This window comes from Sciurus carolinensis, chromosome 16, assembly GCF_902686445.1.
Source record: "Sciurus carolinensis chromosome 16, mSciCar1.2, whole genome shotgun sequence".
Lineage (NCBI taxonomy): Eukaryota > Metazoa > Chordata > Mammalia > Rodentia > Sciuridae > Sciurus > Sciurus carolinensis.
In genome coordinates this window covers 5681526-5705734 of record NC_062228.1, presented here as the reverse complement: position 1 = coordinate 5705734, position 24209 = coordinate 5681526, and the positions used below count along the sequence as shown (strand labels likewise).

The 24209-nt window shown below is 54.2% G+C and overlaps 1 protein-coding gene across 1 annotated transcript in view; it reads left to right on the top strand.

Annotated features, from left to right (window-relative positions):
* The window catches only part of Plcg2 (phospholipase C gamma 2), a 137249-nt gene that overhangs the window by 78919 nt on the left and 34121 nt on the right, over nucleotides 1-24209 (top strand). Inside the window, exons 11-22 of the mRNA XM_047528056.1 lie at nucleotides 437-555; nucleotides 1943-2028; nucleotides 3142-3262; nucleotides 6372-6540; nucleotides 9876-9980; nucleotides 11080-11169; nucleotides 11665-11840; nucleotides 11918-12118; nucleotides 12835-12957; nucleotides 16027-16207; nucleotides 17571-17642; nucleotides 21002-21111. Coding sequence (XP_047384012.1) covers nucleotides 437-555; nucleotides 1943-2028; nucleotides 3142-3262; nucleotides 6372-6540; nucleotides 9876-9980; nucleotides 11080-11169; nucleotides 11665-11840; nucleotides 11918-12118; nucleotides 12835-12957; nucleotides 16027-16207; nucleotides 17571-17642; nucleotides 21002-21111 — 1553 coding nt within the window. The remainder of the gene's footprint in view (nucleotides 1-436; nucleotides 556-1942; nucleotides 2029-3141; nucleotides 3263-6371; nucleotides 6541-9875; nucleotides 9981-11079; nucleotides 11170-11664; nucleotides 11841-11917; nucleotides 12119-12834; nucleotides 12958-16026; nucleotides 16208-17570; nucleotides 17643-21001; nucleotides 21112-24209) is intronic.

Sequence of the window (24209 nt, the reverse complement as noted above, 5' to 3'; positions counted from 1 at the left end):
CTGCGGCAGAGATGGCCACTGTGACCTTGCACAGGGCTGCTGGGGAGCAGAGCCAGGCCTGGGTCACTCAGGCTTTTTTTTCTTTTCTTTTTTTTAATTTTAAGGAGTTAGGACATTTTAAGGAAATGCCCTGCCTTTTGGATGTTCTGATTCTGGTAACATTCTGGTTTTTCAGTTGGGTGGTGAATTCACAGGTGTTCGTTACTGTAATGACCAAAAACTTCTGTGTAGGAAGCAAATATTTTGGGACAAACATTAAAAAAGAAAACATTATTGGGCCCATGAAACCCAGTGTCGCGATGGCCCGATGCTGTCTGAGCACCTGGGAAGCCGGGTCTGGGGTCGCGTACCTGAGTTGCCCTCTCCCCGTGTGGGCGCGGATCAGATCAGCCAGACGGGGTCCTCAGCCTCCCTTCTGTCTCTGTGACTCTTTCAGTTCCTCACGTACCTCTTTTCACGAGAGAACAGCATCTGGGATGTGAAGTACGACGTGGTGGACATGCAGGACATGAATAACCCCTTGTCACATTACTGGATCTCCTCGTCCCACAACACGTGAGCTTCCTGCCAGCCTAGTGGGCCGGGAGGGCAAGGGGCCAGGCGGCCGGTGCCCCAGGGTGCTGCCCTGGCAAGGCCTGTCATGAAGGGAAGAGAGGGAGGGCCACGTTGCTCACACTGGAATGTGCAGAAGCTTCTGGAAGGGGTGGGGAACACAGCTTCCTTTCCAAGTTGGTATTGGAGTAATAATCCTTTGTTGATGGCCTCGAACCCTAAGTCGGCAAACCTGCCCTTTTGCAGGTTGGGCGTCTCACAGTGGACATAGCAAAGCTGTTCAACTAGCCACTGAACTGATATTTATGGAGCATGGGTACTGGATGTTCAGTCAGGAGCAGCCCTGTCCTTAGGCAACATGGTGGGGAAGGCCTTCACTGGATGGTAACCGTGAGCAGGTGGCAGCAGGAGAACAGGGACAAGGCAGGAAGGAGAGCTTCAGACAGAGCAGAATGTGCAAAGGTCCTGGGACTGAGCAGCTGAGAAGAATCTGTAGGACGGGAGTAGAGTCTACAGAGCTTCAGCAGGAGAGGAGGCTAGCAGGAAGTCTGTAAGTCAGAGTGAGGGCAGTGGGAAACACCTGGTGGCTTTTAAGTCAGAGAGTGACTCAAAGTGACCTCTTTGGATTATCCTGATTGAAAAAAAAAAAAAAAGAGGGGAAAAAGCAAGAAAGGTAGTTAGGACAGGAGAGAAGATGTCACGCTGGAGTCCTGGTAGTGTTTGCCCTTTTGGGTGGGGGTGCAGTGCTGGCTCCCAGGCGCCCAGAGAGCTGTGGGCTGGTGCTCTCCCAGTGTCACTGAGAAGAGATCCAGGGGTGTGTGGTCCCCGAGGCACTTGAGAGAGTGACGTGATTCGTGGTTCCGTCTTCCCTACTGTCCATTCCGGTCGGAGTGGGTCCTCCCAAACGTGGAAGGCAGTTAAGGGACACAGTCCTTGACACGTGGGGGGCCGTGGTGGGGAGGTGAGTGCTCAGGGCCCTGTGGCGGTTTTGGTGGGCGTGGGTCCCAGCAGCGCAGGCCACCAGCTGCTGCCAAGCTCCCACTCCGTGCCAGCCTGTGCCCTGCGAGCCCCAGGAGAGCCAGGCCTAGGGGGCAGCAGGGCTGGCCCCTTGATTTATCACCTGGCCTTCCACGCTCCCGACACCCTGACCAAGTTCTCCTGGAAAGAACACGCTGTCCCACCCTCTTGGCTTGCCAGGTGGTCACCATTCACTCTGGCAGGTGGCCCACGTCTAAGGCTAGTGACCTGTGCAGCCAGGGCACTGTGTGTCTGGCTGGGCCTTGGCCTGGGTGTTTCTGGACAGGAAGAACGCAGGACCCTGGGGACTCGGGCTCAGAGGTTCCCCAAGGATCCTGAGGGCCCCCCTCAAGTCCCTGCCCTCCCGCCTCAGGTACCTCACGGGTGACCAGCTGCGCAGCGAGTCCTCCCCGGAGGCGTACATCCGCTGCCTGCGCATGGGCTGCCGCTGCATTGAATGTGAGTAGCTCACGCTGGAGGGGGTGGTGTGGCCACCGGAGCCACTGCCTCTCTGGCTGCTCGGTGCTTTTTTGATTTAAAGACCTGAATAAGGGGTTGGGTAGGACTGGCCGAGGGAGGCCCGGTGCCAGGAGGCACCTGTGGTGTGGCAAGGACCTTTCCCTGGAAGACACCAGTCTCTCCCTGAGGCGAGCAGTGGCGGCCCCAGCCTGGCCTGGGATGCTCTGGGCACCCGGAGCGGGTCCTCATAGAGCGGGAGGTGGGCCGCCCTGTGTTTAAGAGGAGGTAAGTAAGTGCCCTCTTGATCTGTCGCCCATTCCCAGCGTGCTAGGTGCAGTGCCTCGCCTCTCCTGGGGCCTCTGTGGCAGCTGTGGAAAGGACAAGCAAGCCCTCTGTGGCTGGGCTGATAAGAGGCCTTATTTCTGTGCCGCCTTCTCGTCATCTTTGGCTCCCTCCCTTCCAGCCTCACTCCATCTCAAAGGCTCCTAGGCAGATGTATCAGTCAGCTTCTGATTACTATCACAAACAGTCTGTGATCATCAACTTACAAAGACAAGAGGTTTATTTTGGGGTCAGTGTCCCAAACCATAGTAGTGAATTTGTCTGGAAAAAGGCCAAACCAGGGGCTCAGACTCCAGTGCCATCAACCATACTCACCGTGGTGTAAAGTTTAGCAGCAAATATTCTTTAGACTCGCCCAAAAAGGAAATGTGGAAAAATAAGATTAGAAGCTCTCAGCTTCTGCTCTCTCTGGGGGTTGAAGATTCAGGGGTTGTTCACCTGCACGATCTGTTTGTTGAATATTTTACCATGAGCCTTAACGAACTTCTCATCGCCCTGTTACTTCCATGGGCAAGTCGGGGCTTCCCCAGGTGAAATGGGAAAGTCAGACCCACTGGGAAAAGCTTCTTTAAAAAGAGGCATTGGGATCAGTTACTCTTGAGAGAAGTCCTGGGTTATGTGGGCGGGCAGGTAACCACCGCTACGCTGGCCAACCCTGCGCTCCTGGTGTGGACCTAAGAGTCCTGGGGCCGGAGCCGGCGTGGGAGCAGCTGTGACCCTGCTGCGCTGAGCCCGCAGTGCTCTGAGGAGGATGTGCTGTTTCTCCCATAGTGGACTGCTGGGATGGGCCTGACGGGAAGCCCATCATCTACCACGGCTGGACACGGACCACCAAGATCAAGTTCGACGACGTCGTGCAGGCCATCAAAGACCATGCCTTCGTTACCTCCAGGTCAGTTGACCGGTGTCCACCTGGTTTGCCTTTAAGGGGAAAGCAGTTAGTGTTGGACAGACATACAGACAGACACACGCCTCAACTTCCTCCTGCCCCAAACACTGGAGGTCTGGGCCCCATCTTGACCAAAGTCTGCCAGGGGCTGGCCAGAGGCGTGCTGTGGCCTCGGCGGTGTGAGTCTACCATTCCTGGTGTGTGATAGCGCCACGAGAGTGGGTCTGGAGTCCCTCTCTTCGAGTGTGAATCCAGCTGTTAGTTAGCAACCGCCTGGGCTAGGCACTCACCATTCCATGTCCAGGTTCCCTGGTGTTAAGAGCAGGTAACAACTGCCCTCACAGGCTGTGCCTCACAGGCTATGGTGAAGACTAAATGAGATCATAGGTACCCAGTGCCCAGCACTGTGCTGGTGTGGAGGAAGTGTCCAGCAGATAAGATTGCTTGCTTTTTTTTTTTAATTGTACTTATGTTTTAAGTCCTGGAGCTGGGCGGAGGTGTCACACTGAGACAGTGAAGTTCTGAACGTGTTTTCCCACCCAGTGGGAAACCTTGGCACCAGTGCACACAGTCTCCATTTCAGCCTCCTCCCCAGGAGCCTCAGCCCTTTCTTTTGTGGACTTGCACCATCAGCGAAGCAATGAATGACCCTGTACTAGTAGAGATGGTGAAATCCATCAGACTTCATTAGCTTTTTGTCACTGTAACAAAAGACCCAGGATAATGAACTTATAAAGGGAAAAGGATTATTTTGGCTTAAAGTTTTGGAGGTTCCAGGCTGTGAGTGGCCCATTGTTTTGGGCCTGTAGTGGGGCAGCACCTCATGGTGGAGCAAAACCACTAAGGATGAGCGGGGAGCAAAGAGGAAGAAGAGGAGGCCAGGGTCCCACAGTCCCCTTTGAAGGCTCACCCTGTAACCTAAGGCCCTCCCACTAGGCCCCATTTCCTAAAGGTTCCCACCCCCAACTTACCCCCCAGGGACCAAGCCTTGGACACCCAGGCCTTTGGGGACATTCAGCATTCGTGCATAGCAGACGTGTTGGGAGTGTTTGTGGCTGGGAGCTGCTGTGCAGTCCCAGGGCATGTGTGCATAGCTCGAGGAGGCCTGTGGTCAGAATGGGTCTGGAGTCAACCGGGCCCTGCAAGTCTGGACCCAAGCGTCAAATGCATTATTTTTGCAGTAATATGGACAAGTGTTCATATTAAGAAGGATTTTTAAGAAAGATCATAAGCAGCATCCATTCAGTTCAGATCTGATTCCAACTGAATTTTGGCACCTAACTTTCTGGATCTCCTTTGTTCTGGAAGCTTTTTAGCTGTTGGGTTCTGCTTGGCTGTGTGGACCAGGATTGGGGCTTAAATCTGCCTCCCAGGATGTCTGTGGTCAGGACTGACTGGGGGCAAAACATCCCAAAATGATTTTATTTTACCCGCCCCCGCCCCCATATTCGCTCTGCTTTTCACCGAGTACTGTGGCTACCTATTTGTGGTGGTGACACAGCTGCCTGGAACTTAGTTTAACTTCATAATAAATGTACTGCACAAGCCTCAGATAGATTCTAGGTGGAAAAAAATAGCTGTATAGCATGTTTCTTTGATAGTGGGGGGCATTGGAGTATGAACTGTGTATTCATCGATATTGAATCACTGACAATTTCCTGAGGTTTGGTAATGGTGGGGTGGCAGGTGGAGGATGTCTGAACCTCCTTTCCAAGGGCGCAGGAAACAATGTGCATGTCTGTGTCAGTGTGCGTGCACACACAGGTGTGTACGTGCCTTGGGCCCGTTACAAATCCCGTGCAGGCATCTACGCCCTTGTTCACGTGACACACGCATGCACAGTCAGTTCTTATCGCTGCTTCTGTAGTCTGAAGTTTATTTCTAGCTCCAAATTGCAAAGCACTTTTGAGGTCATGTGTGGGCACCTGACAAGTGGTGGGAGGTCTGGGTCACCTGGTGTGCCCGTGCCCAGCGGAGGTCGCATGCAGAGACGCTTTGCCTTCTTGTTTGAGCCCTCAGGCGTCCCTTTTGTCATCTGTCTCATGCCATGGTTTCCTAGTTTTGAACTTTGGTGGGTGACTTCACCTTCTGAAGTGACCCCAAGCACCGGGCGAGAGTGCCATGTGGGGTTCCTGAGCACGAGAAGGCTGCCATGTGCCTGAAAGTCCGTGGCCTTCAAGCACGACTTCTAACTCTGTTGGCCACAGAGAATCAACGGCATATGCTGAAGAAGGTGTCTTTAAACAGAAGCTCATAAGGAAAGTCTTCTGCTTAGCACTTGATGAAAATGTGACCAAAGTCTCGAAAGATCCTAAGCCCATCTTTCCCCAGAGGAGCAGATGGCTCAGGTGTCTGCTGGTGGGGACTGGATGGACCGTGGCCCCCACAGATAATGAGATGCAGCTGTACACGCACTCACACAAAAGTACATGGTGTCCCACTACACAAATAATACCTCAATGTATACACGTGCATATAATGCACATACGTGTAAGTGGTATGAACATAGGAAACAAGTACACTATAAAGATAGGAAAAAATACATAGGATAAGCTGATGCACCCAGGAAAATGCTAACTCTGGTTGACACATGGGTACTCGCCGTACTGCCTTTTCACCTTTTTTGTAGGGTTAGAAGTTAAAAATTTAGGGGCTGCTTCTTTTTTATATTTAATTTAAATGTGCGTGGGTTAAAAGAAAAGTACTGCTGGGAGCAATGACGCATACCTGTAATCCCAGGGCTCGGGAGGCTGAGGCAGGAGGTTCAGGAGTTCAAAGCCAGCCTCAGCAAAAGCAAGGTACTAAGCAACTCAGTGAGACCCTGTCTCTAAATAAAATACAAAATAGGGCTGCGGCTGTGGCTCAGTGGTCGAGTGGCCCTGAGTTCAATGCCCGGTATTCCCACCCCCACAAAAAAGAAAAGTACTGGGCAGAGTTGCTGTAGTTTGTACCTGGACACTTGAGCATGGGAATGTGGCCGAGTGCCCTGGCTCAGCAGGACCTGTCCGAGTCCGCGGCGTGGTGTCCATCCTCCCGGGAGCCGTGGCGGATGGCGTGGGCGGCGTGGGGGGTGCCTGCCCTGCTCCCAAGCTGCCCGGTCCTGCCGCCGCAGCTTCCCCGTGATCCTCTCCATCGAGGAGCACTGCAGTGTGGAGCAGCAGCGCCACATGGCCAAGGTCTTCAAGGAGGTGTTTGGCGACCTGCTGCTGACAAAGCCCACCGAGGCCAGTGCCGACCAGCTGCCGTCGCCCAGCCAGCTGCGGGAGAAGATCATCATCAAGGTAGGCCGCCCGGGTGCCCAGGGCCAGCGCCTGGCTCCAGGTCCTGCGCTCCTCACCAACGTCATGACCTTGGGACGGTCGCTGAACCTCGTGCCTCTGTGTCCCCTCTGGTCTCAGGGGATAAAGTAGACCCCGCCTCCTTAGCTTTGTGCAAAGGGGAGCGCTGCCAGCCCCAGGTGCTCTCAAGTGCTGACTGGTGAGCGGTGGTGAGTAGCTATGTGGTTGCTCATTGACTCTGGCGCGGCTTCACCATGGCTTCACCACACCTCTCTCCGGGTCAGCCCTGTGCCCATCCTCAAGAGCCCCCAGGCAGTGTGGGAGTGGATGCAGTGGGGTGCCCGGGCTGGTGTTCTCCCAGCTGTGGGGGAGATGCAGATTGGATCTGGGCCCAGGGATGCCATTTGTATTATTAGGATGGAGACCAAATGCAGTGGCTTAGGGTAGGTGAGACTGTTTCTTCCTCACATGGAGGAGAATGTTCTGGGAGCTTTGAGCTCCAGCCTGCAAGGTGGTCCAAGGACCCAGGATCCTCACATCCTACTCTCCCATCTCCCACGGGGTTTAGCTAGGGTTCCACAGAGCCCACAGAGCCCCTGGCCAGGATGGGGGTGGGAAACGTTGCATCTTCTTTTTGATAACCTTTCTGTGCTTGTGGCTTCCTTCCATTGCCTGGGCTTTGTCACCAGCAGAAGGCACAGATACTTTCATATCACATTCAGTTATTGCAGATATCTCAGAATAACACCACGCGGGAATTATGAAGGTGATTAGATCTGCCTCTGCATCTTATTTAAGATGTTAATGAGGAAGCTCGTCTCTTCCTATATTGAATTATTTTTATTTAATATCTTAATAATTGTATTTCAGTATAATTGGCTTCCCTTGTAATTGTATGCATTGTTAATGTTCTGAGAACAGGGTCTGTAGTTTTCTCCAGATTTCACAGGGTCACAGCACAAAAATGAGGACGGTCTGCCCGGGAGCGTGGTCCTTGTTTGTGGGGGAGCTGGGGTGCGGTGTGTCTGAGTCCAGCTCACACACAGCAGCATGCCGGGCCTCCAGGGCAGAGCGTTTCCTGCGAGCAACAGATGTCTGCTGTCCGTGGCCCTTCCTCTCCTGGTCCGTGTGTGTGCACTCTGTCCCCTGACTCTCCAAGGACGCTGAATCTGAAGGCTCCAGCAGGCAGCTCTTGGGAGAAGGAGGGAGATGGATCTTATATACAACTAGCAAGGCCATAGGGAAGGACAGACAGGTCTTTACCAGGCGCCTTGGTCCACCTCAGCCCCGCTGGGGCTGCCGTCACCAGTACCATATGCCAAATGACCCATCAGCAACAAATTAACTTCCCACCATTCTGGAGCTGGGATATTTGAGGTCAGGGTAGCAGTTCAGGGGTCCCCTTCTGGGTGTAGACTGCCACCTTCTTGCTGTGTCCTCATGTGGCAGGGGCAGGGCAGCTCTCTGAGGCCTCCTAGGAGGGCACTAATTCCTTTCCTGCCATCTTTACCCCGTGACCTCATCCCTCCCCAAGACCCCACCCCCTGATACCACCACACTGGTGGTTAGGCTTCAACGTGTAATTTGGGGGACCCAAACATTCAGACTACAGCACTAAACAGGAAGGGGGTACACCCCTCCAGGTTGGGGAAATAACAAACATGAGGGTGTGGCCATGCCAACACATGGCACATTCCCTAAGTTGTCATTGTCTACCAGCAATCACTGGGCACAGTTCCTGTGTTCCAGGAGGTCTGGTCTCGTGGGGAGACAGATCTCCCAACAGAGACACACCGGACAGTGAGAGAGGGCTTTTGTCAAGCCCACCAGAGGAGGGGATCTGTTGTCCCCATGGGTAAGAGTGTCAGCGTGCTGGGAGTGTTGGGTCAAGGCCACAGGCTCCTAGGGCAATTGTCACTGAGACACCAAAGGAGCTCCCTGCAGGGTGAAGGCAGGACCAGGGGCACGGGAGCTCGGCTGGTGTGGCTCTGGGGCTCCTCTGGCATCTGGCTGGGGGCTTCAGGCAGCCTGGCTGCATTTGCTCCCCGCTGTTCCTGGCTCTCCTGAGCTTCCTGTGTTGGCACAGTCCTCTGTGTGCTCCCCGGATTTTCCAGTTTGTTCCAGGTGTGAAGTCATGAGGTCCCTGTAGAGCACCTGTCGTCCTGCTCCTGGTTCTGTGGCTCTTGTCTTTCCCCTCCAGAAAGGGGTGGAAATAGCATGTGTCACACAGCCACCAGGGGCCTCATGGTGGGCAAGGTGTAGGCCTAAATGCTATTGGGTCTCATGGTGACCCTGTGAGAGGCAGATCCCAGCCCACTTTGCAGGTGTGGACACTGAGGGTCAGAGGTTAAGAGGCTCTGCTGAGGCCATGCAGTTAGTTCCTGCAAGGAAGAACTACCCAGCCAAGAGCATGTACCTTGGAGGACTGTGCTCCCTCCTGTACCAGGCTCCTGTCCCACACAGGACATGCAGGGCATGTTGGGCTTGGCACACATACTTTCCCCACCCACTGGCTTATGGGAACCAGTAGGGGCTGTCTTATCCCCATGGTGCAAGGGAGGTTACTGAGACTTAGGTTGTCACTGGGCCAAGGTCCCAGGGGTCCTGAACTCAAGACTGGGTCTGACTCCCAACCCTGAGCTCCTTCACCAGGGCGCTGCAGCTCTTGACAATAAGCGCTTGCTGAAGCGGGTGGTCGCTTCTCATCCAGGCGGATGGTTTGTTGTCATTGCCTAAGTTTGCAGATGAGTGTGAGGCTCCTGCCCAGGGTCACGTAGCGCTGACACAGAGCAGCACTGCCTGCATCCCCAGCGTGTCCTCAGCCGCCCTGCCCGGTCTGTCCCCCCTGGACTGGCTGAGGAGCCTGCCTTTCCCTCCACTGGAGGCTGCTGGGTGCACACGGTAGTGATTGTTCTCTGCATTTGTTGAGCACTTACTGTCTGCTGAATGCTGTTCTAGCATACAACGCAACCAGGAGCAGAACGCAATCCCAGCCTCACGGGGCTTAGAGTCTAGTGAAAAACAGACTAAAGACAAACAGATGCCCTTGGGGCCAAGAATATGAGGAAGACAGAGCAGGACCAGGGGGAGAGAGTGGCAGGGATGCGAAGGTTGTCTGGGCTGTTTTGGGGCCTCTGAGGAGGTGGCCCTGAGGACAGAGCCGAATGCAGAGGCAGGTGAGCCAGGTAGCAGGAACAGACAGTGCAAAAACTGCAAGGTAGGAAGACGCAGGGGGGCGCTGGCGGGCTGGCTGGCTGCTGGGGAGGAATTCTCGCTGGTTCCAAGATCTTCAGCCTGGCTTTCCAGAGGGACAGCTGTGTGAATTTCTTTTCCCTCAGCATAAGAAGCTGGGCCCTCGAGGTGACGTTGATGTCAATGTGGAGGACAAGAAAGACGAGCGCAAGCAGCAGGGTGAACTGTACATGTGGGATTCCATTGACCAGGTGGGCTGGGTCCCTTCCCGGGTGTGCTTACCCCTTCTTGGAGCCCTACTGGGGAGTGCAGAAAATGTCTGTCTCATTCTCATTTTAAGCCAAGTGAATTGGTCTTCATAATTAAACCTTTTCATTTGCATTTTTGTTCTATTTTGAATTAATTTTATATTCAATATATTTACACAGTAGTGCAAAATTCCCATATATCCTTCACCCAGTTTCTCCAGACGTGAACATCCTACATAACCCTATACAGTAGGATTATGAGCGTCAGGAAATTAACAATGACATGATACTATTAACTAGTTCACAGACCTTATTTCAGTTTTACCAGTTTGTCTGCTGATGTCCTTTCTCTGGTTCCCCATAGCACATAGATCTAGTTGTCCTAAAACTGGAATAATTCCCCTAGAAATTGTATTTATTATGTGAGTAAGGCATTTAAAACTCTCAATGCCTCCTTTAACCTAACATGCAAATCCATTTGGGTGTATTTTTATGTATCTGTTCTTACATCCTAGAAATAAACATAAAGGTGGTTAAAATTTAGGATAAATGTGGGCTGAGGTTGTGGCTCAGGGCCTGAGTGCTCATTTAGCACACGTGAGGGCCAGGGTTCTATCCTCATCACCACATAAAAATAAATTAATAAAATAAAGCTTAAAAAAAAGAATTATAATATTACAAAAAAATAGGGTAAATAAAAAGTCACAATTAAATGTTGCAGAAAATATCTTTACACCCACTGGCTGAAAAATCCAGAAAATCTTTAAAAAGCTGACAAGACAGGAAAAGATAGTCATGTGTCACATCAAACAATCCCATCCATCATGAAAGGCTGCAAATTAAATATGCAGGAGAAATTTGATTTTAAGTCATATCTACTTTTAAAAGTTCTGAGAATAACAAAAGAAGCAAAAAATAGATGTCTTAAAAAAGCAGTGTCTCAAAGGGGAACGCGTTCACGGAGAGCACCATAATTGTCTGAAACTGGGAGAGGGGACTCCCCAGTGAATACTGGTGGGGTGGTGCCCTGCTGGAGGGGCCTGGGCCCCAGAATGGATGGGGAGGAGACCTTGGGGGGACTGATGCCAGCTTTGCCCTCTAGAAATGGACTCGGCACTACTGCGCCATTGCTGATGCCAAACTGTCCTTCAGTGACGACATTGAACAGTCTGTGGAGGATGAACTGCCCCAGGTAGGTGGAGACCTAGCTGGACTGCCTTCTTGCTGGGCCCTGGTGCCACAGGGCCTCTTATCCTGAGGCTGGCTGGCCTGGCATCCTCAGCCCTCAGGAGCTTCCTCTTTGGGTACCAGAACCTCACTGGCTCTTCTCTGATTGGTTGACTGGCCCTGGTGCTTAACCAATAAGATTCAAGACTTCTTTCCTGCTGTCTGCAGGACCCATGGGCCTTAGATGGTGGCTGAGCTGGCCAGGGAGGACAGGGACGTTGGATCCTCTTTCTAGCTCTGCCCCCTGGCTTTTCCATCCCTGTCCAGCTGTTGGCCATATTCCACAGTCCCCAGAGTGTGGCTCTCAGACTTCCCGTAGAGCAGAGTGGAGCCTTTACTGGGGACCCTTGGCCCCATGTCTCAGGACTCCGGGAGGCCACCAAGAGGTAGCTGCGAGGAGAAGTGGCGGCAGGGGAGGGCCGTGGGAGCCACCTGAGCCCCCTTCCTCTTTGCGGGGCAGGACACGCCCCCCACGGAGCTGCATTTTGGGGAGAAATGGTTCCACAAGAAGGTGGAGAGAAGGACGAGCGCCGAGAAGCTGCTGCAGGAGTACTGCGCCGAGAGCGGCGGCAAGGACGGCACCTTCCTGGTGCGCGAGAGCGAGACCTTCCCCAACGACTACACGCTGTCCTTCTGGTACGGTGGGTGCCCCACGGGGCCTGGCGGGTCGGGCGCGACTGCTGCCCGGCCGGCACTGACGCCCTGTCCCGCAGGCGCTCGGGCCGCGTGCAGCACTGCCGGATCCGCTCCACCACGGAGGGCGGCGTCCTCAAGTACTACCTGACCGACAACCTGACCTTCGGCAGCATCTACGCGCTCGTCCAGCACTACCGCGAGTCGCACCTGCGCTGCGCCGAGTTCGAGCTGCGCCTCACCGACCCGGTGCCCAACCCCAACCCGCACGAGTCCAAGCCGTAGGTCCCGGGGCTCCGTGGGAGGCGCCCATGCGGCAGGGCATCCGAGGGGCCAGCTGGGGCGCTGTGTAGCCCTGAGGGCTTGGGTGTTGTTCTAGAAGTGATGTCCTTGGCCTGTCAAGGTCGTTCTGACAGTGAACAGGAAAGACAATGGTAGTAGGGTGTTGCCCCCATTTCTTTACTCAGCAAAGTGAGTCTCGAGTGATGTCTTGCAAAAGGCCACCAAAGCCTGTAAATGAGTTTTAGCAGAAGAAGGCTAAAATTCCTATTTCAGAAGAAGCAGATAACTTTACAGAACTTCGGTTTTTTACATTTCCCGTCTATTTTCATATGGATTGCCTTTTAAAACTTACTGTTTCACTTATGAAGAAATAAGCAAGACCCTCCAGAACTCCGTTGCTCCCTGCTCAGATTTCCTGAGACCTGTTGCGGTTTCTGCCCCACTGTGGAGGCTGGCCTTTCCGCAGGGCGGATGGGTGGGTGAAGACAAGTGGGTTTGTTCTGTCCTCTGGGCCGACGCATCAGTCTTCCAGTGTTCTTTTTAAAAATTACTGTCCTCAGGGCTGCGGAGGGCCAGGGAAGTCCCAGTGTGACTTCCACGGCTGCTTCCAGGGACAGGTTCCAGGTGTTCTTGGAGCCCAGTTTCCTTCCCCGTGGGTGGCCAGCTTGGCACCCAGAGGGCCCTCACCTGGCTCTTTCCTATGTCCCTGGCACAGCTGGTACTATGACAGGCTGAGCCGTGGAGAAGCGGAGGACATGCTGATGCGGATTCCCCGTGACGGAGCCTTCCTCATCCGGAGGCGGCGGGAGGGGAACGACTCGTACGCCATCACCTTCAGGTAGGTGTGGCGGGGGGGGCGTGGGCCCCCAGAGACAGTAAGGAAGGGCAGGCGTGGGGCCCAAGCGGGGAGCTTCCGGTGGAGGCCTGTGCGGCAGGGCTCTCTCCCCGGCCTCAGCAGCAGCGATGACTAGGGTGATGGCAAGCGCCACCTCGCTGGTGGGTCCCAGACACTACCTGTATCCCATGCCAGCTCTCTGTGACATTGGCATTTCCCTGTCTTTCCAAGGTGGACACCGAGGCAGGGGAGGGTGAGTATTTGTAGAAGCCTGTGGCAGGGGCCTGGGGTTTGAACCCAGACAGCCAGGCCTGTGACGTCACGGCGGAGGCTGCACCCCTCGGCATCTGCCCCCAGCCGTCTCTAGGACTGCGATTCTCTTGTTGCACCCCCAGTTCCCCTCCCACCAGTGACAGGAGGAGAGGGTTGGTATTCAGACCCCAGGTGTCATGCCGGCCTGCTTCCTCTGCAGCCCCGTTTCCTAGAGCAGTGTGCTCATGGTGATGTCGCAGCCTACACTGTGTTCCTGACTGTTCTTGAACGGGGCTGCCTCCAAGGTCCCGTCTGATCGAGCACTTCACCACAGCCTATGATGGGCAGGTGCAGTTATCAAGTGAGGAGACCCAGGTCCAGAGAGGTTAGGTGACCTACCGAGAGGTTCACAGCCCCTTGTGGTTGGCTGAGTCAGAATTTCAGCTGACTTCAGCTCTTAACTCCAGTAAGAGGCCTTTGGGCCAATTAGGCCCGTAGATGTCTTTTGCTTGGGCTGCATGGGGATGTGAAATACTGAGAAATTTTACTGAAAAATTCATATTGCTGCTGGTGGAAAGGAGGCAGTGGAAGCTCCGGGCCTGGGTGCCATGGGAGTGGCTGCCAGCGCCTGGTTGCTCCCCGCCCTGTGCCCCATTCCCGTTGCCCTGACCTTCCCTCTTGGTTGCCCTGCTAGCTTGTACCTCTGGCATGGGGTCCACCTCCCTTCTCCCCGGCACCACCCGCCTCAGCCACGCCCCTACTGATGATCATTATCACTGTGGTTTACTGAAGACCTACTGTGTGCCATGTCTAGCCAGAGAGGGTGCTCCTTCCGATGTGGCCCTTCTGTGCTTTATGCTGCCCCAGAGAGGTCCTAGGCCTCTGGTCTTGGTGCCTTTGCCCTTTGCCAGAGCACTGCGGGGGCCCTGGATGGGAGTCGGGCATGCTCTGTGCATGTCGGCTGTGGGCCAGGGCCTGGGCTGGGGGCTGGGGACCCCATCGTGCTGCATCACTGCCCGTCGGATGCACTTGTGTGCAAGTGACAAAACCCAGACTCCCTGGTTGAAATGGAAAGGGCGGAGGGTGGTTGGCCATGAGCAGCTGCTGGGGAGCAGAGCTGGCCCCGCAGGTCTGGCCCCTCCCCCTGCGAACCCTGGGGCCACTGCCCGCTGCAGGGCTTCGCCTCTGGCCCCAGGGCGGCGTCCAGCCTGCACTTCTCTCTCATCGTTTTTGGTGATAGCTTTTCTAAGCTAAGATCTTGTGAGCTAAGATCTTGTGGTTTTAATTTACATTTTTAGTGATGTCACACGTTTTCATATATACCTGTTGGCCGTTTCTGTCTTTTGAGAAATGTTTGTTCAGCTACTTTGCCTGTTTTTAAATCAGGTTGTCATTTTTGAGTCGAGTTTCTTACATATGTAGGATATTAACACTTGATCAGATGTTCAGGTTGCAAATATTTCTTCCTTTGGTTTTTGCCTTTGTGTGGTTGCTTTTGGGGTTGTATCTGAAAATCAGTGTCCAAACTAATGCCAGGGCTTTTCCCTGTGTTTTCTTCTGGTAGTTGTACAGCTTCAGGTCTGACATTTAAGTCTTAATCTCTTTGGGGTTGAGTTTTCTACGAGATGTGAGATAATCTCATTCTTCTGCATGTTGGGTAGCCAGTTTTCTCAGCACCATTTAGTGAAGAGGCTATTCCTTTGCATTGTGTGTGCTTAACCTCTTTTCTGAAAATCATTTGCTCATAAATGCCCGGTCTAACTTTTAAGCTGTTTTGTCCTCTCGGTCTAGGACTCTGTTTCCTTGCCAGCTCATGCTGTTTTTATTACAAGAGCTGAAGTGTATTTTGAAGTCAAATAATGTGAAGCCCAGCTTTGTTATTTATGCTCCAAATTGCTTTGTCTATTTAGGGTAGACCTTAAAAAATTGAACAGCTCTTTTTATTGGCACATAATATTTGTACTATATCTGAGGTGGTGATGTTTAGGTTCATGTACACCTCGAGTAGCAATGGACTCAGAGTAATTCCACATCTATCACCTTGAACTTTTCTCACCTCCTTGGTGAGCACATCAGAGTAAGCTTTTTTTTTTTTTTTTTTTTTTGACATTTGTTTTTATAAGGCCTTTGTGGCTATAAATTTAAGATCAAAATTTATTTTTCAAAATGTTTCTATTCTTACAAGAGCTAGTAAGACTGAAGAGTCTATTCCGTTTGGATTTTTTCTGTCTCATTCCAAATGCATGATAAAATGGAAGACTCACTTCCTTTTTGAAAAACAATTTCATGGTTACCTGGTTGGGCACATGTGGATTTCCTCTAGTCTCTGAGGTCTAGAGTGGGCATCTGCAAATGTTCTTGAAGTTTTGCAGGTCAGGTGGTCTCTGCTGCAGCCGTTTACCTCTGCTATCCTAGGGAGAACATGGCTGTCTGCAGTAGATAAACTAATGAATGGAGTATGTTTCAATAAAACTTAATTTGCAAAAATACACAGTCAGACTTGGCCCTTGGGTGGTAGGTGGCCAACCCCTGATCCAGACACCTTGGGTGTTTCCAAAGTCAAGCCTTTAGTTGGTGAGGGGCCAGCAAAGGAGCCAGAGGAGCAAGGGAGTCAAGGACAGAGTCTTCCAGATCTGATTCGGAAAGACCCAGTCGTTGTGTCTAACGCTGCCTTGTGTTCTGTGGGAGGGTGGCCTCTGTTTATCACCCAGTCCCTCAGGACGGATGACAAGGTGTTTCTAGTTGGCGGAGCTTATACAGGGATTGTGTGGCCATCAGAATCTTGGTGTGTCAACTCCAAGTGGTCCCCGCTTCCCTTAGGGCCAGGGGCAAGGTGAAGCACTGTCGCATCAACCGGGACGGCCGGCACTTTGTGCTGGGGACCTCTGCCTACTTCGAGAGCCTCGTGGAACTTGTCAATTACTACGAGAAGCACGCACTGTACCGAAAGATGCGCCTGCGCTACCCTGTGACCCCTGAGCTCCTGGAGCGCTACAACATGGTAGGTGGTCAGCTCGCGATTTGGTTCATTCATTTGGCACACCTTTATTGAGCACTTACTGTGTGCCTGCAGCTGCTCCAGGTCCTGGGGATTCAAAACTGAACACAAAGATCCCACCCTCCTGCTGCTTACAGTCTAGCTTGGAGGAGGCAGACAATAGATAAGAAAATATACATAGCAAGTGTCACACAGTGATGAATGCTAAGGAGTAAGATGGGAAGGTAGGTAAGGGCGTACAGAGTGCTGAGGGAAGGGTTTTAGTTTTCAAGGGTCTGGCATGAGCTATGCAGTATCTGGAGGGAGAAAGGACAGCAGGTGCAGAGGTCCTGAGGCAGGAGGCTGCCTAGAGGCACAGAGGGCATGGCTAGACTCAAGTGTGCCCAGGTAGGGGTAGAATTTAATAAGAATGGTTCCCTGTGGGGCTGGATCATGTAGGGCCTGGTAGGCCATTGCAAGTCACTGGTTTGTATTCCGGCCATTGGAGGGTTTTGAGCAGAGGGGAGACCTGGTGTGATTAGTGTACCTCGGGTCCTATCAGAAGGGTTCATTAATTTGATGAAAAGAGGGTGAGGGTCCTGACTGTGCCAGGCACTGTTGTAGACACTGGGTGTTCTATGGAGCAAAGTCTGCCCTGGGAACTTAGGTTCTGGAGAGGAGAGAGTTAGCAAAGTGACATCAGGGGCATGTGATTTTCAGGTATGTGAGCTGCGGTGAGGCAAGTGACGCTGGACGGCCCGGGCGGGGTGGGTGCTGTGATAGGCGGGTGTCAGAGGAGGAAGACAGGTGGCTGAGGTGGGCGAGACCCAGTGGGTCAGCCTGGGCGGTGTGAAGGAAGACGGGGCACCAGGTGGAGGGAACGACCGGCCATGGTGCTGGTGGACAGAGGCTGGCGGCCCACTGGAGTGGGTGGGAGAGGGGAGCAGAGGTGGGGAAGAAGGCCTGGCTCTGCAGCGCTTGCCAGCTCCCAGTGTGTGAATCCGTCCATGGCCGTCCAATTCCAGCTACTGTGTGCTGTCTTTAAACGTGGGGACAGGAGAAGACAGGCAGGTGGCTCTGTGAGCCAAGAGCTCACTCCACTGTTGGATCTTCAGGTTGTGTTTTTACAGGGAAACACCGTGTCTGGCACATAGTAGGCCAGGATGGGGGCCCCTGTGATTTAGGGGAGGTTCCCAAATTTGGGGGAACTTCTTTGTAGCTTCTTATCATCTCTACCCATGAACCACAATAAGTTCTGTGTGTTTTCAACCCTCCTATCACGTAACTGCCAGAAATTCTGCAGCCCTTGCTGCGAACAAGGGCTGTCCCAGGGACAGAGCTGTTCCACTTACTTCTCTCTGTCTCTCTCTTTTTTTTTTTTTTTCAGGAAAGAGACATAAACTCTCTCTATGATGTCAGCAGGATGTATGTGGATCCGAGTGAAATCAATCCTTCTATGGTATGTTCCTACTCACCAAGCTGCCCTGCCCCTTCCCCCATGGCAGTTATAACAGGACCAGAGATCATTCTGGAAAACCTGGCCAAGAACAAATATATACATATACTATATGTATATATATGTATAAGTATACGTTTTATAAAATAGACTATATATATATATATATATTATGGGAAGGATGATTGGTTTCTGGGAAAAGGTTAATAGAATTCCATCCAGATGCACCTGTGCCTTGCTAAAACCCTGAGGTTGGATGAACCACCTTTGGGCCAAACGTCTTCTAATTAAAAGTCCTTCACGTGTGTTTTGCTCGCTGACTGAGCCCGTGATGGTTGTAAGCTCTGTCTGGCTCGCTGACCTCCTTGCGGGGCAAATGCTATCTTGCCTTCCCACCTGACTTGCATGCCTTCAGTCGGGTGGGGGTGGATTTTGCTTTATGTCCCCCATTCCTCCTTGCTCTGGTTTCGTCTCAGATGCAGTTTAAGCAGGTGGAGGAAGAACGGTAGCGAACTTCCTGTCTGGGAGACTGGCACCCGGTTAGTGTACAGCCCTTGCTTAGGAAGCTGCCTTGCTGGTGGGCCCTGTTAAGTGCAGATGGACTTCTTTCTTCCCTCCTCTCTCCCTTCTCTTCCCTTTTCTTTAAATTTCTCATCCTTGGTCAATGTAGATCTTCAGCAAGAAGAGAAGTCTTCAGGGTCTGGGCATGCAGTGCTCTAGCTGGTCTCAAAGACCTTCATCAGAACGGAAGAACATTCTGGTAATGGGCATGGTCGGCCCTCGGCCTGTGCACAGGCTCTGGACATTTCGCTGGGGGCTGTACGTATGCCTTTGCTCTTGGTGGAGTGTACTTTGGAGTTAATTTTGAAGGGCTTGAGTCTCTCTTTTTCTCTTCAAATGTGATTTCATGAAGCAGGGGCCGCCAGCTCACATGCCCACGAAGGTCAGGCAGGGGACACGGGTGAGTGGAGCTGTCCAGGCCTAAGAAATCTCTCAGCCTTTTCATTTTCCGTGACAGTGACAAAATAGTGCACGCCTGGTGATGAATGGCAGCTGGCATTTGGCCTTCTGTCAGCCGGGTGGCAGGGTGATGGAGCCTGTGGTCCTCTGAGGGACGCTGGTCACCTCAAGGGCACTGTGTCACAGCATCCGCTGGCCTTGCCCCGGGGGAGGGCAGGCTGGCTCTTCGGATGGCTCAGACGAGCCAGGAGTCGGGGTGTTTCACATGAGATCTCCCAGTTTTAAAACTCTGGCAACTAAGCTGAGGTGTAGAGGCCACCTTCCTCTGTCCACCGTGTGAGCCCCTGGACCTCAGGCGACCCCCGGTGATCAGCACCTCTGGGTGAGATCACTACCATCCTGTTGAAAATTGGAGGAGGGATGCGAGGAAGCACAGGAGGAGAGGAGAGCCGGGCCTCGGGTTGCCGCCCCACCCAACCTCTGCTGCTCCCAGTCCTCCGAGGCCATCCTGCTTGCCGATCCTCCGTCTCCGTAGGTTTCCTGTTGCTCTCTCCTTAGTGACCGTTCGTCAAGCCTCGTAGGCTGAGCATTTGAGCGCGCTCCGTAGGCTGGAGTCCTAACTTGGAAACGTGTTAACGCCGGGCACTGTCCTGGTGATCCTGCCCGCTTAGCTGTTTCCCTGTCAGCCGCGGCTTGAGTCGCTTCGAGCTTTTGTCGTCCCAGTTAGACCACAGGGAGCTGCTTCATTCACAAGGCCTTGGGCATCGTCTGCATTCTTTTCCTTCAGTGAGTTCCTAAAACTCGGGAACAGATCAATAGTAATAGGTGGCCACATATCGGGCACTGGCAGACCACTGGCCCTCATGGCAGCCCCGTGAAGCAGGTTTGGTTTTGGTGCCCATTTTAGAGGAGGGAACTTAGGTACATCGAGGTTGATAACTGCCCAGGAGAGCGGTGGTGTGACTGGACTCGGTCCCGGGCAGGCTGGCTCTCAACCATTTGGCCTGCCATGTGCCTGCTTGGCCTCTGGGGAGGGGCTGGCTTCTCTGTAGCTTATCAGGACCTCTCCTGCCACCCGGCAGGCTGGAGATTTCCTCCTCAGGGAGCCCCGTGTGGCACTCCCCTCTGTCACAGGCTTCTCCTCCTTGAGGCCTTGGGTCCAGCTCTGGTCCTTCCACCTGCCTGGAAGCACAGGTGGCGCCTGCTCCATTTGCAGGTGAGGAGAGAAGGGCAGGAGGTCTGGGTGGCCTCCAGGCAGAGGCCCTGTGACAGAGCTTCTAGAACCCCATTGCTTTTTATGGAACATCATGGACTATGGCACAACCCACGCTAGTTGATCCAGTTCTGGGCTCAGCTGCTTCCCTGCTGTTGACCTGGAGTGGATTTCCCAAGATCATCCCTCTGTACCTCAGTTTCCTCACGTGTAAAATGGGCACACTCCCACTTCTCTTTCCCCGTTGGAGACATTGTGAGGGTTAAAGGAGACGCGGCAGGTAAAAAGGGCTTAGCACCGGGCTTGGCTGTGGTAGGCCGTTGTTACTTCTGCCCTTACGTGTGTTACCTCATGTAATAGTCTCAGCAAACCTAGGAAATGTGTAAAATTTAAATTCCATCTTCACGCGTGGGAAGACAGAGGCGTGGCAAGCCTCAGACTTATAAAGCTAGGAAGGGGCGGAGTGATGATTGGCACCTGCATGTCTGACTCCACTGCCCACCTCTGAGGAGCGGGTTTCCTGATCCCTGTTCCCATTTCCCTTGGGCAAGAGGAAGGGAAGCCCTAGATCTAAGCAGTGTGACAGTTCCAGAGTTCTGCCCGTGAAGATTTTCTTGCCATTAGGCTGTCGTTTTTGTCATGGGTTTCTGTCACCAAGCAGCAGGCATCAAGCAAATTCTTTGGAGAGAGATTTTATCCTACGTCCGGTCTTTCCTCCCCGTCACCAAGAGCTGACCTTCTGATGAGCTTCATGGAGCAGCACCTCAGCTGTTCTTGCCGAAGGTCAGGGCTCGCAGGAGGCCAGTCAGAGGACTGCAGGCCTAAGTGGCAACAGTGGTGCGGCCTCTGGCCAGCCAGGGGAGGGTGCTGTCTGAACTCCTGGGGGCACCCAGAGCACAGCGACCCCTGAGGACTTCAGAGGTGGTGACTGTGGAATCTGAAAGGCATGTCCATTCTTCGTTGTGGAAACCGAGCAATGTTGGTCATGCCCAGCCCAGTGTCCAAGCCTCCCTGGCCAGTGTCCATGCCTTGGCTCCTCTGCAGTGCTGGCTTCTGGCCAGCAGATGGCACCGTCACCCCGGCCTCTGAAACCTGCTCCCAGTGAGGCGCCTCAGGGCTGCGGGTGAGACTCCCTCTTCCTCTGCTGCTGTCACCAGGCCTGACCTTTTCCTTCCTGTCTCCCTGAAAGCCTCAGAGAACCGTGAAAGCTCTGTACGACTACAAAGCCAAGCGAAGCGACGAGCTCAGCTTCTGCCGTGGGGCCCTCATCCACAATGTCTCCAAGGAGCCAGGGGGCTGGTAAGGCTGAGGGAGGCTGCTAAGGCTGAGGGGGCTGCTAAGGCTGAGGGAGGCTGCTAAGGCTGAGGGGGCTGCTAAGGCTGAGGGGACTGGCAAGGCTGAGGGAGGCTGCTAAGGCTGAGGGGGCTGCTAAGGCTGCGGGGGCTGCTAAGGCTGAGGGAGGCTGCTAAGGCTGAGGGAGGCTGCTAAGGCTGAGGGAGGCTGCTAAGGCTGAGGGAGGCTGCTAAGGCTGAGGGAGGCCGGCAAGGCTGAGGGAGGCTGCTAAGGCTGAGGGGTCTGGCAAGGTTGAGGCGGGCCGGCATGCCTGGCAGGTGGGTGCCACTCTCATGGTGGCGCTCTGCTGGCTGACCTCCATCCCCTTCGTCTGATGTCCTGGGCTGGCTTTGGCCTGCCACGCCGAGTCCCTGGGAAGGTGGCTGTGTGCGCGCTCCATTTGGGACAGTAGGTGAACAGCAGTGCCGATGGTCGCGCTTCCCCATGGTCACCGCAACTGCAGCAGCACTCTGCTGACTGCTTTCGTACATCGTCCGAATCCTCGTTACGGTCCTGCGAGCTGGGACGGGTACTGTCCACGCTTCACAGATGTGGCCACCCAGTCTTCCTGAGGCCACAGACGCTCTCCACTACACAAGCCCGTGTTATGTTAAGTTGAGATTGCTGTGCGGTAGCTTAGGCTCTGCGCTCGACGACTGCACCATCCTAAACCTCTCCTAAAGAGAGGAGATTTTTAGGGCAGAAATAGCTGGGTTTGCTGGGGTTTAGTACCTCTTTTTTCACCTCAGAAGAAAGAGGTTTTGCCCATTGATAGATCCCAGGCAAGTGGATTTGTACCTGAGAGTAGTAAGAACTCACTTATAACCGTGAGCCCTGGCGGAGATTTAAGCACTAAATTAGATGGCGTTTCTTCCCCCCACGTAGCTGGACCTGACTTGGAGTCCCAGCAGCAGCTCATGTTGAGCGCCGTCCTGTGTTAAACACCGTGCCAAGCACTTCCTTTGAAAGCTTATTTATCCACGTGATGGTACCTGTTTTTTATGGATGAGGAAACTGAGAGGCAGAGAAGGGCAGTAAGCTGACCAGGGTCACACCGTAGGCTGATTGCAGAGGTCCCACTCTTAACCTCGTTGGTATGTGAGGCCCCTCTCAGTGCTTCAACAAGGGACCTCTGTCCAGGGATTTTCACACTTGTTTTTCAGTCAGGAGAACCCTCTCATTCCACGCCAATTGTTACCTGGATCCCCCACGTGACAAGCAGGTGACAGTAGAGCTCTGCTGGAGTGAGGCCTTGGAGCTGCCCGCTAGGCCTGCCACAGTGCCCGCTGCTCCCGCTTGCCCACAGTGTTGTCTGCCTGCCTCTCCCAGTGCCAGAGTCGCTCCCCTCTGAGAGGCACAGCCAGGATTTGGTCTCTTGGGGCTGCGGGTGCTGCCATGGTGCTCCTGAGCCACCGCTGAGGGAGTCCCAGTTCTCCCTGGTGGGCGGATCATGGGCTTCTGTGCTCAGGTAATGACCCCAAGTCACAGTGTGGAGGGTGGACTCCTGCCTTTCCGTGCCTCCGACGTGAGTTCCATGGATTCTGAGGCTTTGGGATGAATGGAGAGATTGGCGTGAGTTGCTTCGGCAAGGGCCGTGGCGGGCTGCGCCAAGGCGGTATTCTGACTCTCCCATGGTCACAGCGCCACCTAGGGGGCTGCCCGTGTCCAGCCAGCTTTTCTTCATCCTCCCGGACCACTTCCTGCAGAGCAGGGGACCAAATGATTTACGTTCCAACCCCGGGAGTGCTGCTGCTAACAGTCACACCTGGCAGCAGGTGTCCGCTGCTCAGGCCTAGGAAGCGGCGCGTGTGGTCACTCTCGGCCGGCAGCCTGTACCCGAGATGGGTGTGGAGAGATGGGGGAGGAAGGCGGGACAAGGGCCGAGAGGGGCAGTCCCTAGGCCGTCAGCACCATCGGCACCATCGGCCTTCACTCTGCTTGTCCAGGCCAAAAAACCAAAGCGCTTCCTGTCACCGCAGAGCAGATTCCATCATTGAGACGTCGCAAAGAGCAGGCAAGGCAGACCGCAGGTTCCGCTGCTGACGGCTGGGTGCTGCGGAACTGAGTCCGAGCAGCTTGTAGGAGAGGGCTGGACATGCAGGGCCTGGCAGAGGCCGGGGCAGACGGGCTGTCTGGAGACAGCAGGCTTGAGTCCCAGAGTCCCGGGGTCCCAGGGTCACACGCTGCCCAGCTGTGATTGCCAGACCGGAGGCTGGGTCCCCGAGGCCTGAGGAGCTGCCTTGTGGCATGGTCAGAGGTCCATTTTGGAAAGAGCCCCCTGGCTGTAAGATGGCCAAGCTGGAAGGAGGGGGCCTGCCCGCCTGGGAGAGACAGCCGAGGCCTGCTGGGTCACTGGACCCCGCGTCCCAGGTGACATGGTTGTGGGAGCCGTGCCTTGCTGAGGGTCAGCTGGACCCCGCGTCCCAGGTGTCATGCAGGGGGGAACCGTGCCTTGCTGAGGGTCAGCTGGACCCCGCGTCCCAGGTGTCATGCAGGGGGGAACCGTGCCTTGCTGAGGGTCAGCTGGACCCCGCGTCCCAGGTGTCATGCAGGGGGGAACCGTGCCTTGCTGAGGGTCAGCTGGACCCCACATCCCAGGTGTCATGCAGGTGGGGAGCTGTGCCTTGCTGAGGGTCAGCTGGACCCCACGTCCCAGGTGTCATGCAGCAGGGAAACCATGCCTTGCTGAGGGTCAGCTGGACCCCGCATCCCAGGTGTCATGCGGGTGGGGAGCCGTGCCTTGCTGAGGGTCAGCTGGGCCCCACGTCCCAGGTGTCATGCGGGTGGGGTGCCCTGCCTTGCTGAGGGACGGGGACCTCCTCCTCCCTTCCACAGGGTTGTGGTGCAGCTGGCATTTGATTCTGGGCTGTCTGGCTCCAGAACATTCTTTGTATGGCTTTTATGTCTGAATTTGCAGCCCTCCCTGAAATGGGGTGGGCGCCTGCCTGAGAGTGTTGTCTGCATCCTCTATTGAAACAGGGAGACGTGTGACTTCCCACGTCTTTGACCAAACATGAGCATCACGCAACGAGGAGGATAGTGAGCTCCTAGCGACCCTGGTGATT